The sequence below is a fragment of the Rhinolophus hipposideros genome (assembly GCF_964194185.1).
Source record: "Rhinolophus hipposideros genome assembly, chromosome: 23".
NCBI lineage: Eukaryota > Metazoa > Chordata > Mammalia > Chiroptera > Rhinolophidae > Rhinolophus > Rhinolophus hipposideros.
Window position 1 is genome coordinate 42,234,895 of NC_138069.1, and position 14,441 is coordinate 42,249,335.

The 14,441-nt window shown below is 43.7% G+C and overlaps 1 protein-coding gene across 7 annotated transcripts in view; it reads left to right on the top strand.

Moving 5' to 3' along the window:
• Positions 1 to 14,441, top strand: part of RNF216 (ring finger protein 216) — a 141,459-nt gene that overhangs the window by 16,675 nt on the left and 110,343 nt on the right. For 3 of the 7 annotated variants that reach the window (XM_081035532.1, XM_081035537.1, XM_081035533.1), the window contains one exon: positions 14,027 to 14,157. In XM_081035532.1, the coding sequence (XP_080891658.1) occupies positions 14,094 to 14,157 (64 nt within the window). In that variant the 5' untranslated portion in view covers positions 14,027 to 14,093. Of the gene's footprint in view, positions 1 to 6,565; positions 6,856 to 7,547; positions 7,661 to 7,846; positions 7,967 to 14,026; positions 14,158 to 14,441 lie in introns of those variants that run through there. The other 4 variants (XM_081035531.1, XM_081035536.1, XM_081035535.1 and 1 more) reach the window with 4 other exon arrangements.

Genomic DNA, 14,441 nt, shown 5'->3' on the forward strand with positions numbered 1-14,441 from the left:
AAAAGACATTTTTCCAAAGAAAATATACCAATGGCCAATAAACACATGAAAAGATACTGAGATCATTAATCATTAGGGAAATGTAAATAAAAAATACAATGAGAGGGGACTGCCCGGTGGCTCAGGTGGTTAGAGCTCCACGCTCCTAACTCCGAAGGCTGCAGGTTCGATTCCCACATGGGCCAGTGGGCTCTCAACCACAAGGCTGCCAGTTCGATTCCTCGAGTCCCACAAGGGATGGTGGGCAGCGCCCCCTGCAACTAGGATTGAACACGGCACCTTGAGCTGAGCTGCCACTGAGCTCCTGGATGGCTGTTGGTTGGAGCGCATCCTCTCAACCACAAGGTTGCCGGTTCGACTCCCACAAGGGATGGTGGGCTGTGCCCCCTGCTGGTTAAATGGCAACTGGACCTGGAGCTGAGCTGTGCCCTCCACAACTAAGATTGAAAGGACAACAACTTGACTTGGAAAAAAGTCCTGGAAGTACACACTGTTCCCCAATAAAGTCCTATTCCCCTTCCCCAATAAAATCTTCAAAAAAATGAGATGCCACCTCTTGTATATCCAGAAAGTAACAAGTTTTGGCAAGGATATGAAGAAATCTCTGTGTACAGTTGGTAGTAATATCAAATGGTAGAAAACAGTATGGAGGTTCCTCAAAAATTAAAAATAGAATTACCATATGATTCAGCAATTCCACTTCTGGGTAGATACCCAAAAGAACTGAAAGCAGCACTGTTCACAATAGCTAAAGCATAAAAGTGACCCAAGTGTCCATCAACAGATGAAAGAATAAGCAAAGTGTGGTCTATCCATTCAATGAAATATTATTCAGCCTTGAAAAGGAAGAAGACTGGCCTATGTTACAACATGAATGAACCTAGAGGACAATCTGCTGAGTGAAATAAGCCAGTCACAAAAGGATAAACACTGTATGATTCCACTTACATGAGGTCCCTAGAGTAGTCAGATTCATAGAAACAGAAAGTACAATGGTAGGTGCCCGGGGCTGGGGGGAAAGGGGAATGCAGTGTTATTTTTTAATGGGTATAGAATTTCAGTTTTGCAAAAGGAAGAGTCACGGAGATGGATGGTGATGATGACTGCACAACATTATGAATGTATTTTAATATATTTAAAATGGCTAAGATAGTAAACACAAGAGTACATGCTTTATGATATCATTTATCTGAAACTACAGAAAAAAGCAATTTTAATCTAAAATGACAGAAAACAGATAAGTGGTTGCCTAGCACCAGGGATGAAGGTGGTGGATCGACTAGCAAGGAGGGCGCACAAGGGGATATTTGGGGGTGATGGAAACGATCTTTATCTTGATTGTGGTAGTGGTTGTATGGGCATGTAAATCTGTCAAAACTCACAGAAATGTACACTTAAATTGGGTGCATTGTATTGCATATAAATTATACGGCAATAACATTGATTTAAAAACAAAAAAAGCAATGGGCCAGAATGGCAGGAAATTACTACTTCTGAAAGCAGACGGTTCAGGAATAATTTTCTCCATGGCCAGACTAGCACCCCTTCATCTAGATAAAGCTGATGGTAATACAATACATAAGCTCTTGGAAACAAAATGATGATGCTGAAATTGGGAAAACAGTCTTCTACTGTTATAAATGATTTTGCAGGTCGTAGCCACGTTATACTAATTGTAACCAGAAAATGAAAGGAAGGAAGCAGTGTGGTAGTGACTCACAGAGGTGTATGGATTATACCACAGCTCTCTGGAAGGCTCAGAGTGCTCATGTATGTTTCACACCTTTGGCCATAATGGTACAGAGGTATAGCCGTAGAGATGAGAGATTTCTGTAGATGGAATTTCCATGCTTCTTCCCAGGAAAACAGCAAAACATCACTTGTTGACACGAGGTCTGTCTGCAGGGGATATCATTTATCCTTTTTGATTCTTGATGCTGGTTAACATTAAAAGCAAAAAAAAAAAGAAAAAGAAAGAAAAAAAAGAATTATTGACACAGAACTGCATTTTTCCCTTAAGTTAACAACATGGAGCGAATATCTCTTTACTTCTGACTGATCCATTTATAAATGATGCCATTCTTCTCTTAAAGAAGCTTATTTTCAGTTATACATTTCACACCTTGATTGGATTAAATTTTTACTTGTAGTTCATTGGTTTGTTTAATTATACATTTAAAATAATTTAACATTGTCTTATTTCATGGAATCTATTTTTATAGTTACTTTCAGCTTATGGAAGTGAGACGTTTTCTATTTACAGTAGTGAAATAAAGTTTTCCTTTAAAATAAATATATTTTAAAGAAAAGTGAATCAGTCTACAGAAAAATATTAATAAAAATATTACTAATATTACTAATAAGTGGATTTGTGGGGGGACTTCTCAAATGTCTGAGGTTTGGGAAAGGCTGTTTCCTTTTCAGCTCTGTGGCTTTGTTGTTCTGTGAGAGGACAGATATGGGCTCATTTGTGGCATCTTGATAAGATGGAGCAGGGTCAGCGAATCAAAAACAACAATAATTAACTGAACCTTCCGAAACATGTGCCCTCAGACTATACCACCCTCTTTCTGTGCCACTATCTGCTGGCCTGCTGGTCATTCCTTCTCATTCATTAAAGATTTTAGGAACTGTTTTATCCCCACCTCCATTTCAGATATGTTTCTTAAGGGTTTGATATTCTTTTAAACAATCTATCTGCACCCAGGCCTCTTGGTTTCATGATCCCTTTCCTTCAATGATCTCGACCTCCTCTGTACGTCAGCCACCCACTCTCAGTCACACCCACCCGAGGCTTCATCTTACCAGCAACTGCACCATTTCCAAAATCTCTACTCAGGCTCTCCTCTCTTTGATGCCCTCCTATCTCTACAGCTCCTTTCTTTCCCTTCATCTAAGCAGGTCGCTGGAGAAAGACCCAGAGTCTTACTGCTTGTCCTCACTTGTTGCGACCTGCACAACACAAGCCGTGGGAGGCGGCGAGGGTTAAACTATAATAAAGAGACAGAGACTCATATACAGTTAAATCACAGAGGACCAAGGGACTCACAGCCTCAAGAGACTGGAACCCCGCCAGACTAGAGCCCCGAATCGGGTCACCATGGGTATTTGTTAATTTTTTACAATAGAAATCACATGATTTAGGGGCAGGATCTGTGAAACTCTTACACCACATGACAAACATTTTTCCAATTCCCATAATTGTCCCATAGCAACCGGTGCATGCCATCCCCAAATGACCATGGTGTGGTAAATACAATCCCTGGGGGAGCAAGTTTCACAAGGTGAAACTATCCCATGAGCCAAGCAGGAAGAGCGAGATTTTATCGCCCTAATGGGTCCTTTACACTTGAGGGTGCAGGACAATAGTTGAGGCATGCGTCAGCAGCTTCTCAGAAGAGGAGGGGCACAGCTACCTCCTAACTTTACATTAACTCATGGGGGTCCTAAGGGGATCCCGTCTGGCTTAAGTCGTCCCTCCCATGAGGAAACTTACTCGTCTTTGACTGCAGACCCTGCTTACAAGGACCAAACATGGAGACTTAGGATAACATAAACTCAACCCCAATGAGGGACAATCCCGCAGAGTCATCTTTCCCTAAGGAAAGACTAGAGGGGACTGACGGCTAGGCTGCTGTGTGACTACACTCACTTGATATTTATGATCACAGAACTCCAGGGCCATCAAACCTGCTGCATTCCGCTGTCATTTCACTCCCTACTCTTCACTTCGCAAACCTCCGAGACCCTCTCTCCGACTTCACTCTCAGCTGATGTCCCTCCTTGTTTCACAGTGACTCAATTCCATCGTATTGACTCTCTGAACAGCATTTGGCACTACGGATAACTCCTTTCGTCTTGGAACACTTTCTTTTCTTGGCCTCTGGGATACCACTTTCTTCTGGTTTTCTCCTCCTTCGCTGGCCTTTCCTTCTTAGCATCCTCCTCTGGATTCTAAATCTTGAAGTGACCCTGGGCGCCATCCTCAGCTGTCCTCTCTCTTCTATCTGTACCCATTCCTTAGGTATACGTTAGCCAATCCCTGGCTTTATATATTATTTATAGCGCAGTGACTCCTCACTCTAATCACTAGCCTCTGAATTCTCATGTCTTTCTGCAACTACAGACTCATACAGCTACAATCATGTGCCACATGACAATGACTACATGTACGATGGCAGTCCCACAAGATTATAATGGAGCTGAAAAAGTCCTATTACCTAGTGACATCATAGCCCATGACTTCAAGGGATTTGCCAAGGAGCAGGAGGTTGCAAATATCACCGAGGCTATGGCTGAAACGGCAGGAGTTTCACCTGGGTGTGGATGCGGGTGGCACGGAGGGGCTTAGAGGCGCTTCCTGAGGAGCTGACTAGTGAGCTGTTGGAAATGGAACAGGAATGCATAGCTCTTAAAGAAGAGGCAAGAGAAAAGGAAACTGCAGAAGACAAAGAAGAAGAACCCCTAAGAAAATTCAGAGTGAAGGCTTTGGCAGAAGCTTTTGCTGATCTCAACAAGCTCCTTAAAAGGTTTGAAGACATGGACCCCAGTACAGGAAGGTTTTTATTAATAAAGAGGAATGTTCATGGTACATTCATTACCTGCATACAAGCAAATCTATGATGAAAAAAGAAACGTGAAGCAAACCACTAGGGAGGGACGTATTTCTGAAAAAAGTGACACCTCCTCAAAAAGAAGAAGGCATCCTCACAGGAGGTGACAGCTCCATGTGTGTTACGGCCCCTGAAGACCTTCCAGTGGGATGAGATGGAGGCAGGGACAGTGACACGGACGGCCCTGAGCCTGTGGGGACCTAGGCTAATGTGTGTTTGTGTCTTAGTTTTTAACAAAGAAGTTTAGAAACAAAATTTTTTAATAGAAAACAGCTTATAGAATAGGATATAAAGAAAGAAAATATTCTTGTATAGCTGCACAATGTGTTTGTGTTTTAAGCTGTTATTAGAAGTCAAAAAGCTAAAAAAAACACTAAAATGTTTATAAAGTAAAAAAGTTACAGTACCCTGAGATTAATTTATTACTAAGAAAGAAAACTATTTTTATAAATTAAGCGTAGCCTAAGTGCCCAGTGTTTATAAAGTCTCCGCCGGGTACAGTAACATCCTGGGCTTTCACGTTCACTCCCCACTCACTCACTGACTCACCCAGAGCAACTGCCAGTCCTGCCAGCTCCATTCATGGTAAGTGCCCTACACGGGGGAACCATTTGTTTTGTCTTATATACCATATTTTTACTGTACCTTTTCTATGTTTAGATATGTATATCCTTACCATCGTGTCACAATTGCTTACAGTATTCAGTACAGTAACGTGCTGTACAGGTGTGTAGCCCAGGAGCAAATAGGCTGTACCCTACAGCCTAGGTGTGCAGTAGGCTGGACCACCTAGGTGTGCAAGTGCACGCTATGATAGTCACACAAGGATAACTGCCTAAAGACACATTTCTCAGAACGTATTTCCCCCCCCTTACGCTATGCATGGCTGTAATCGCCTATTGAGATCAGTTGGCAATTTAATATCTTCAAAACATGTTCCCTTCTCCTTATTCTAACCCAAATCTGTTCCTCCTGATGACTCCTCATATTTGTGAATGGAACCACCCAGTTGCACAAGCCAAAAACCTTGTAGTTATCCTTGACTCCTTCCTTTCACGCCACATCCAATCCACCTCCAAATCTCTGCTCTCCTTTAAAAACAATCTTAATCTGATCGTTTCTCACCACCTCCTCCCTGACCATACTAGTCCACGTCACCATCACTTATTGTTTAGACGCCTGCAATAGCTTCCTAACGGGCTTTCCTGCTTCTGATCTTACCTTTTCATAGTCTATCCTCCAAGCTGCCACCACAGTGATAAGCAGATACCGCCACACCCCTGCCCCCAACTCTCTAGTAGCTTCCCGTCATACTCAGAATAAAATCCCAACTCCTTGTTAAGACCTTCAATGATTTGCCCCCGGAACACCTCGCCAACTCCCTTCCCTACTGCTGTGCGTCGCTCTCACTTCACAGCAGTGCGTTTTCCTGACGCGGCACATTCCCATCTTGGGGCGTTTGCCCTCCCCACGCCGTCTGCGTGCAGTGTTCTCCCTCGGGGTGTCACCATAGCTCACCCCCCAACTTCATTCAGTGTCCGCTCAATGCCCCCTCTTGAGAAGATGCTTTCCCTGGCCACACTATTATCCCCCTCACTATCCCTTTCTCTGCTTTATTTTTCCTACATTTTTTTTCTGAACACTTCCTGCCTGAGCCCGTGTTTTAGTTAGTTGGTTAATCAGTTCACGAGTTACTTATTGACTTGCTAAAACGTAAGCTTCCTGAGAACGGCGCCCTCCATACCGTTGTATCCCCAATGCCTGGAACAGTGCTTGGCCCACGGGAAGCCCTCCGAAAAAACTGCGTTGAATGAATGAATTGCCAAAGGCAACGGGTGCAAGTAGGTGCACGTCCGGTGGATTTCCACGGCCACCTGCCCCCCATGCCCTTTTCAAGTCGAGGTGTTGAGGGAGTCTCAGTTCCATTGGTCCTCTGGCCTCCAGGCGGAGTCGAGACTCCGTGGGCGGGGAGCGGGCTACAGCAGCCGCCCCGCGGGCCTCTCTGTGGTCGTCCCCCGAGCCCCTCCTCCCCAGCCCCCGCCGGCCTCTATGGTTCTTCCTGTCAGTAGTCGGGAGGGGGCGCTGTGCGCAGGCGCGAGCTGACGCCGCGGCGGGGCCGGAAGGAGTGCAGCGGCGGCCTCGGCGGCGGCGGCGGCGATCTCGGCGTTCGATCCTGGTGACCAAAAGCTCGCGTGACAGAGGCCGCCGAGCTCGCCCCGCGAGCGGGCGAGTTGAGTGGCGAGTAAGTGTCGGCCGTGGTGCGCGCCTAGCTCTTCGGCAGGCTCCGTGAGGCGAGTGGCGTCTCCGCCCGGTGCCTCCATTAGCCCGGGGGTGGGGGCGGGGGCCTCGGCGTGAGGGGCGACGGGGGCGCAGAGCCCCGGGCTTCGGGCCTGGCCCGACGGCGGCCGCGACGCGACTGGTTCTGTGGCCGCGCGGGGCGCCGCCGCGCGCCGGGCGGCCCGAGCGGCGGGGCCGGCGGTGAGGCGGGAGCGACAAAGGCGCGGGCGGCCGGCGGACCCTCCGCCGCTCCCGCCACTTCGGGAAGTTTCGCGGGCCGGTTCTTCGGCCGGCTGTGCGGGTGCGAGAGCGCCGAGAGACCGAGTTTCCTGGGCGGCACCGCGCGGGAGGCGGTGTCCGCGAAGCGCAGCGCGGCCCGGGGCGCGGGGGGCGATGCCCTGTGACTCTGGACGCCGGCGCCCCCGGCCTCGGGCGCCGACGGGCCGCGGCCCCACAGCCTCCCGGCTCCGCGCGGGAGTGTCCGCTCCAGAAAGCGGCGATTGCTGCCCAGCGCTCGTGAGGACGGCCAAGTGTGTCCGCCCTCGGCCGCACGGAGAGGGGCGTCCTGGTAGCTGTGCCTGCGGCGCCGGGCGGCGACCGAGAGCGCTGTTCCCGCGTGGGATGCGGCGGAGCACGGCGTGCAGCGAGTGTCGAAAACTTTGGGCCGCTCCGTGGTGAAAAGGCGCGCGGAGGGCCGGCGGGTCCCGGTGGTTTCTCGGGCCGGTTCTGCTCTAAGGCGGCCGGGACGCCGTGAATGACTCGGAGGCGTGGTGAGCGGCGCCCGCGGCGGTGGGGGCGGCCCCGCGCGGAGTGCGAGTGCGGGGAGCAGACAGACCCCGCCGGCAGGCGTTAGGGCCCCGCCTGGAGGGAGACCGCTGAGCATCGGCCCTGCCGCGTTGGGGTTTCGTGGGAGGCATTCGTTGTGGGGGGGCGGGGGGGGTCGACTTGGGGAAATGCGGCCGCAGAGCCGGGTCCCGCCGCGGACCGCCCGGTAAGCCCGAGGCTTTGCGCTGTTCTCCCGGAGGCGCTCAGCAGCCAATAAAACGAGCCTGGCAGCCTCTGTGCAGAAACGCAAGGTGAGGTGTCAGGGAGACGAGAGAACCCGAGTTTGCTGCGTGTGTGTCCTGTCGTCCAGGCTGTGTTAAGATTTTTACACGCGTAACTAATGTCACACCTGACCATGTTGTTTTATCTTCATTGTTAATACTCATGGGACAAAACACGATACTGTGTGCCCGCTGTTGTTCTGAGCATTTTCTGTATAGTAGCTCAATCTCATGCCGTGGGGTTTTTTTTAAAAAATTACTTTTAAAAGGAAGGAAATGCTTACCTAATCGCCAAGCTTGTAGGAATCAGAGCTGGGACTCGAACTCAGTTTGGTTCCAGTTCCTAATTCTCTTGCAAAACCTGTGAATGATAATTCATTCAAGAAGTTCTTGTGGAGTATTTGCTTTGTGCCGGTCAGTGTTCCGTGTCCTGGGGCTGTGGGAATGAGTAAGATGCAGGGTCTCACCTCCTTGGAACTTGTCTAGCAGAGAAGATGGATATGAAGCACAGCTTCTTAAGTAATTGTAGATTATTGTGTTAAGTGCTTTGAAGCCGTGAGAGATGTGTGAATGAACGCTGGGAATAGTCAGCAAAGGTTTTTCTCTGGGGAAGTGACATTTAAGATGAAGTGAGGGATGATAGAATTCATTTGGTCAAAGAGAGGCAGTGAAGAGTAGTCCAGCCAGAGAAAACAGCTGGAAGTGGAAGGAAGGAGGATGGCCTGTACTAAAAACAGCCCTTATCACTGCAGAATGGTGAATGGGGGCGAGGGGGAGAGGTCTGAGGTCGGACTCAGCCGTGTCAGCAAGGGTCATATGAGGCAGCATTTTGTAAGCCATGGTAAGGATTTGGTTCCTACCTTGATGAGATTTGTGGTTTAAAAAAACAAACTCAGTGCTATGTGAAAATATGTCAGAGGGTAGAACCTATCGGCAGTATTCGGATAGAAGGGGCATGGTGTCCTAAGTTCACAGAGGATTCAACTATAAAAAAACAATTGAAGACATTGAATTTCCCCCTTGTTCATCAGGATGTGCTCACTTAACTATCCTGGTTCTGAACCCGTATTCAGTTGGCAATTAAGGAAAAATCTTAATGTTATGTGTTAAACTCGTTAGCCACCCACTGAAGATTGTGAATTTAATTTTTGGTTTAAAACCTTTCCTATTATAGGACACTGGTAACAGGATATTTAGAGCTCTTTTAAACTCTGCTTAAACTCTAGATTGTTTGCATAATTATATCTGTGATTAATTATGGATGCTATTTTGCCTTAGTTCTTTCATTTTTGTCTATGTATTAAAATTAACACTCATTGCATTTTCTTATTCTGAACTCATCACCTGCCTTGTTCTTTCTTAATAGTACCACCATCCTCCAGTCACCTGATCTCAACATCTAGGTTACCTTTGACTCCTTTCTTTCTCTTGTCCTGATGGCCAATTACATAAAAAATTCCATCGAATCTAATTCTGTGGTCAGTATCTTGGATCTTTTTCCTCCCTCTACTTAACTGTTACCTCTAGTTCAGACTTCACTAGTTCTAGTTTCCTGGGTTTCCTGCCACCACGTGTCTTCTACAGTCTATCTTACACATTGCGAATACGTTGATGTTCTTAATGCACAACTCTGCATTGCTTCCCAATAGGTAGATTTTGAACTCTTCTGTTATCTATTGATGCATAGCACACCACCCCCAAACTTAATGACTTGATACAACAGTTTTGTTTGTTGACAGTTTTGTGAATCAGAAGATTGGGAAGGACTCACCTGGGCCTTCTTATGTGTCTCTACTGGAAAGCTGGGCTCACCTGTCCTTGCCCTCTCCATGTAGTGCCAGGGCTTTCCATGGGGTCTCTCCCACAGGGTAGTCCCACTTCCTACATGGTGCCTCTGGGCTTCAAGAGCCCCAGGTGGAAGCTGCTGTTCTTTTAAAGGCTAAGCCTGGAACTGGTACAACATGTAGTACGGCTCTCTCCTCTAAGCAGTCCCTGACTACCGGTCCTCCCCCAACTGGAAGAGTCTCTTTTGGGGGAGGGTTTATAATTTACTGATTTCTTTACAATTTTTTAAATTTTTCAATTACTGTTGACATTTAATATTATATTCGTTTCAGGTGTACAACATAGTGATTGCACATTTATATAACTTAAGAAGTGATCCCCACCATAAGTCTAGTACCCACCTGACACCATATAGTTAATAAAATATTATTGACTGTATTCCCCATGTTGTACTTTCCCCGTGATGGAATAGTCTCTTTATTGTACTCATGACTTTATACTCATGTAGTATACTTAATTGTATGCATATTTTCTCTCATTGACGGGACTCCCAAGTTCTTTGAGGAACATCCATGTTGGATTTTCTTTGTTTTTATTCATCATGATGCACAACACATTATTTACACCACATGGCAAGCCCACAATAAATATTTGCTGAATTCTTTTAATCTACTTTAATTTTAAGTGTTAATGTAACTAATATTAATTTAATAGAGAAAAATCAAAATAGAAGGAAGCAAAAAATACAAACTACCTTAAACTTATTACTTAGAAATAACCATTATTAACTTTTTGTTGTGTTGTCTTAATAGTGATTAAATATTAGTACAGGCTTACAAAGAATGGATATCCAAATACTGGTTAAGATGGGAAGGTAGTATTTGAATGAAAAGCAAAAATCATTTTATAGATACTTTAAAAATATGCTAGGATGCGGCATTATGGGGGACTGGTATGATGGGCATGTCAGCTTCTCCCAGCCTGTGCTTGGCTCTGCTTTGCCCACCTTTCCCTGCAATGTTTAAAGAGATTAACTCACTCAATTTGAAATATCTTTTATTACCCCAAAATCAGTGTTTGCAGAAGTGACAGGTGTGTTTAGGGAGGTTACTCCAGAAAGCTGGAGCACTATACAAGCCCAGGACCATACAATGTTGTATTAGGAGCATGTGGAAAGAAAAGTGGAGAAGCAACAAGAATAGAAGAATGAGAAAGAAATGATTTGTTAGAGAAAGACCCAACATTTGTCTCTGGTCCTGAGCAAAGATGTAATTTTGAAAGCCAGAAAATTACATGAGAGAACCATGGGTGATTCCCATTCTTTCTTATTTCCTTTGTTTACAAATTTCCTATAATGGGCCAAACTTTATGACTGAAGAAAATCCTGATGAACTTGACTGTTGTCACTTCTCTGACTGGTTATATATGGCTGTGATTCACAGCTCTAGTCTCTGACAGAAACATGGTTTTGGAGCCACTCATTTATTCATCAGCGGTACAAGACACTGGAAAGACAACTATGAGTAAGACATAATCAAGGGCATATGGAGAGAACAAAATGTGAACTCATGTTGATTCATCCATATAAGGAAGAAAAGGAGATTTTTTAAAAAGTTCGTAGGACAGTTGTAGGAGGTGAAAGAGAACATAGAACTGTCCTCTACTTGTCTTACATTTTTACACTACTACTACAGAAGGTTCTCCACTGGTATGAAGTGATGAAATATGTGCTGATTTTTGGCTCTATTTTGGAAGCATTAACAGATACTTGATTGTAGAGTATAATCATATGTACATATAATCAAATGTACGTATAATTTTTATAATAAAGGCAAGAGGTAAGAACTGAAATATTCTTTCTTGGGTGGCATTTCCTATTTCTGGACTCCACTTTTATTTTTTTTAGTTGTCTGATCAAGAAACGAAAAGACATACATAGTTTATTGCTACTTCCAGAAAGAAAATGAAGTTTCTTTTATAGAAGGAAGGGTTTTACTGTGAATAGTTATAATACTAGTGAAAAGTAACTTGGAAGAGGAAAATAAACTCCTGCCTACTCCAGTTTGGCTGTATTATCAACTCTTACTGTTAGTAAACACTGCATCTGTTGTGTAGTTGTGAAAACAGCTCTTCTTTTCATGGCATTTATCATATATAAGATGCTTTCTCATAATTTATTCTTCAACACAGCTTTACAAGATAAGAATACCTATTTCCATTTCACAGATGGTCATTGTCATAATGTGACACTTGCTATGTTCCAGGCACTATGCTAAACACTTTATATCTATTAAAGTCAATTAAATTTTAAAACAACCGTGTTCTCATTTTACAAATGGAGGAACTAGGCCGGAGAGATCCTGCAATTTACAAAATAACTGATTCACTAAATGATGAAAGCAAGATTTATACTTAGGCATTCTGATCTGAAGCCCGAATCAGAGGACTGACTTGGCGTTGAGTGACCTTTACAGAGAAACTCGTCAGGAGTGAAAATTCCGTTAATAGGCTGCTTTTCTCACTACAGCTTAGGGCCACTGTATGTGCCACCATGAGGAATCTTGCTTTTAAAGCACCGGTAGTAATCTGCTTAACTACAAGCTTGACATTCTAAGTAAATTAGATGTAAAATAGATGACATTTCCCTTTGATTTCCAGTGTAAAATTGAAAGAACCTACTTGTGGTAAAAGAAAAGTAAGACACTTGACTATTGGAATTAAGTGTTCAAAATATTTTTTAAAAATTGTATTTGAAGAAAAAGTACTTGAGTAGATGCAGTTTCACATCTGACACCAGATCTCTTTCCTTAGGTTTGGATTTGCAGTTTTTCAAAATTGAGATACCTTTGTCCAGTCATAGATCTAGAAAGTTCTCGTAAAACTACCATAGTCTTGATTGACAACTTTGTATTCTCTAAGTTGGAAAAATGCTGATATTATTTGACTATTAACTTTTTGAAAGCATTTAATGAGAAGCTGGAGTCTGGGGCCTACCTCCTCTAAAGCACATGGTTTCTCCCAGGAAGGCAAAGAAAATTGAGATTTTCGTAGAGAAGAAGAAAAACGTTGAGGGAGAAGGTTACAGATAGGATTATGGAACTAAAGAGTCCCCATAGCAGTAATAATTGTATCCCGTTGGTTCTTATTTATTGATTTTCATCTAATTTTCATCAAAGTGAAGCAAGAAAATCAAACTGCAGACTTAATTAAAAGCAATAATTCTTTCTTCCTGATCCACAACTACTGTTTGTAACCACTTCCCCCACCCCCACCTTATAATGGATTTATTTCCCTTCATTTTTCCGTTGTGAAATACAGCATGCACAAAGGTGTTTCGCCCAAACAATTAAGTCTCGGCCCATGCCTAAACTATCTAAATGGAATCATTCAGTATATTTTTTATGTCTGGATTCCTTCAGTCAACCATTATGTTTTAATATCTGTCCATGTTGTGTGTGACTAATAGCTTCATTTTTTTTTCTGTATAGGTTTTAATTATATGAACATACCACAATGTATGTCCGTTTCATCATTGATGTGAGTCCCTTTAGATTTGGGGCTCTTGGAAATAATGCTCTGAACATTCTTATGCATAGACCTGGTACATAGAAGCATACGTTTCTATAATACAGATTTCTAGCAGTGGATTGTTAGGTTTTTAGGGGATATGTATCTTCCACTATAATTGCTAAAGCATCAAGTTTTTTTTGCACGGTTGTGGTGCCAATTTATACTCCCACCAACAGTTCACGAGGGTTCCCTTTTTACCATGTCCTCACCAATACTTGTTACTTGTTGACTTTCTGACACTAGCCATTCTCAGAGGTGTGAGATGATATCTCATTGTAGTTTTGATATGCATTTCACTAATGAATTGTGATGTTGAGCATCTTTTCATGTACCTGTTGGCTATTTGAATATCTTGAGTCCTTTGCCCATTTTTAAGTTGGATTATGTGTATTTTTGATATTGAGTTGGATGAGTTTTTTATGTATTTCGGATTTTAACCCCTTATCAGATACATGATTTGTAAATATTTTCTCAATTCCATAGGTTGCTGTAATCGAGTTTTTAAATGTATTTTTTTTTATATGTCCCATCTGTTCTTTGATTTTTTTATTCCTCTTTTATATGTTCTTTTGCATTAATTATTTTTCTATTTTTCTCTTTTTTTTCTCTTCTGTTAGCTTTTTAGTTTTCTTTCTAGCAATGTTTCCACCATAAGTTTAGAATGCTACCTTGAGCAGATATATGGGGAGGGTTTTGATACTCCCTCATTCCTAATGGTTTTTCCTTCTTTTTCAGACCCTTTGGAACAGATGGTCACCATGTTTACGTATTAGCAAGCACACGTGTGTGTCTGCGTTTGGAGATGGCAGAGGGAAATAACAACGAGGAGGTCATGCACTTCAACTTTCACTGCCATCAGAGACAAGGCAAGTGTTTTTTCTCACTTTCCACGTTTTATTGTTGCTTTTTCTCTAAGGCTACGGTTACTGTTTGAAATGAACCTGTTTTGTACCATGTGGAACCCAGAGACACTTCATTTTTAGACCTCAGAACATCAGGTGTACATAGACTCATCAGACTAGAATTTTTGTGTCACATGGTAATACTGGCTGGCATGAATGATGTTTCAGAATTTTCCATCATATGAAACACAGTATGGGGAATGTAATCGACAATGTTGTAAAAATTATGTAAGGTGCCAGATGGGCAC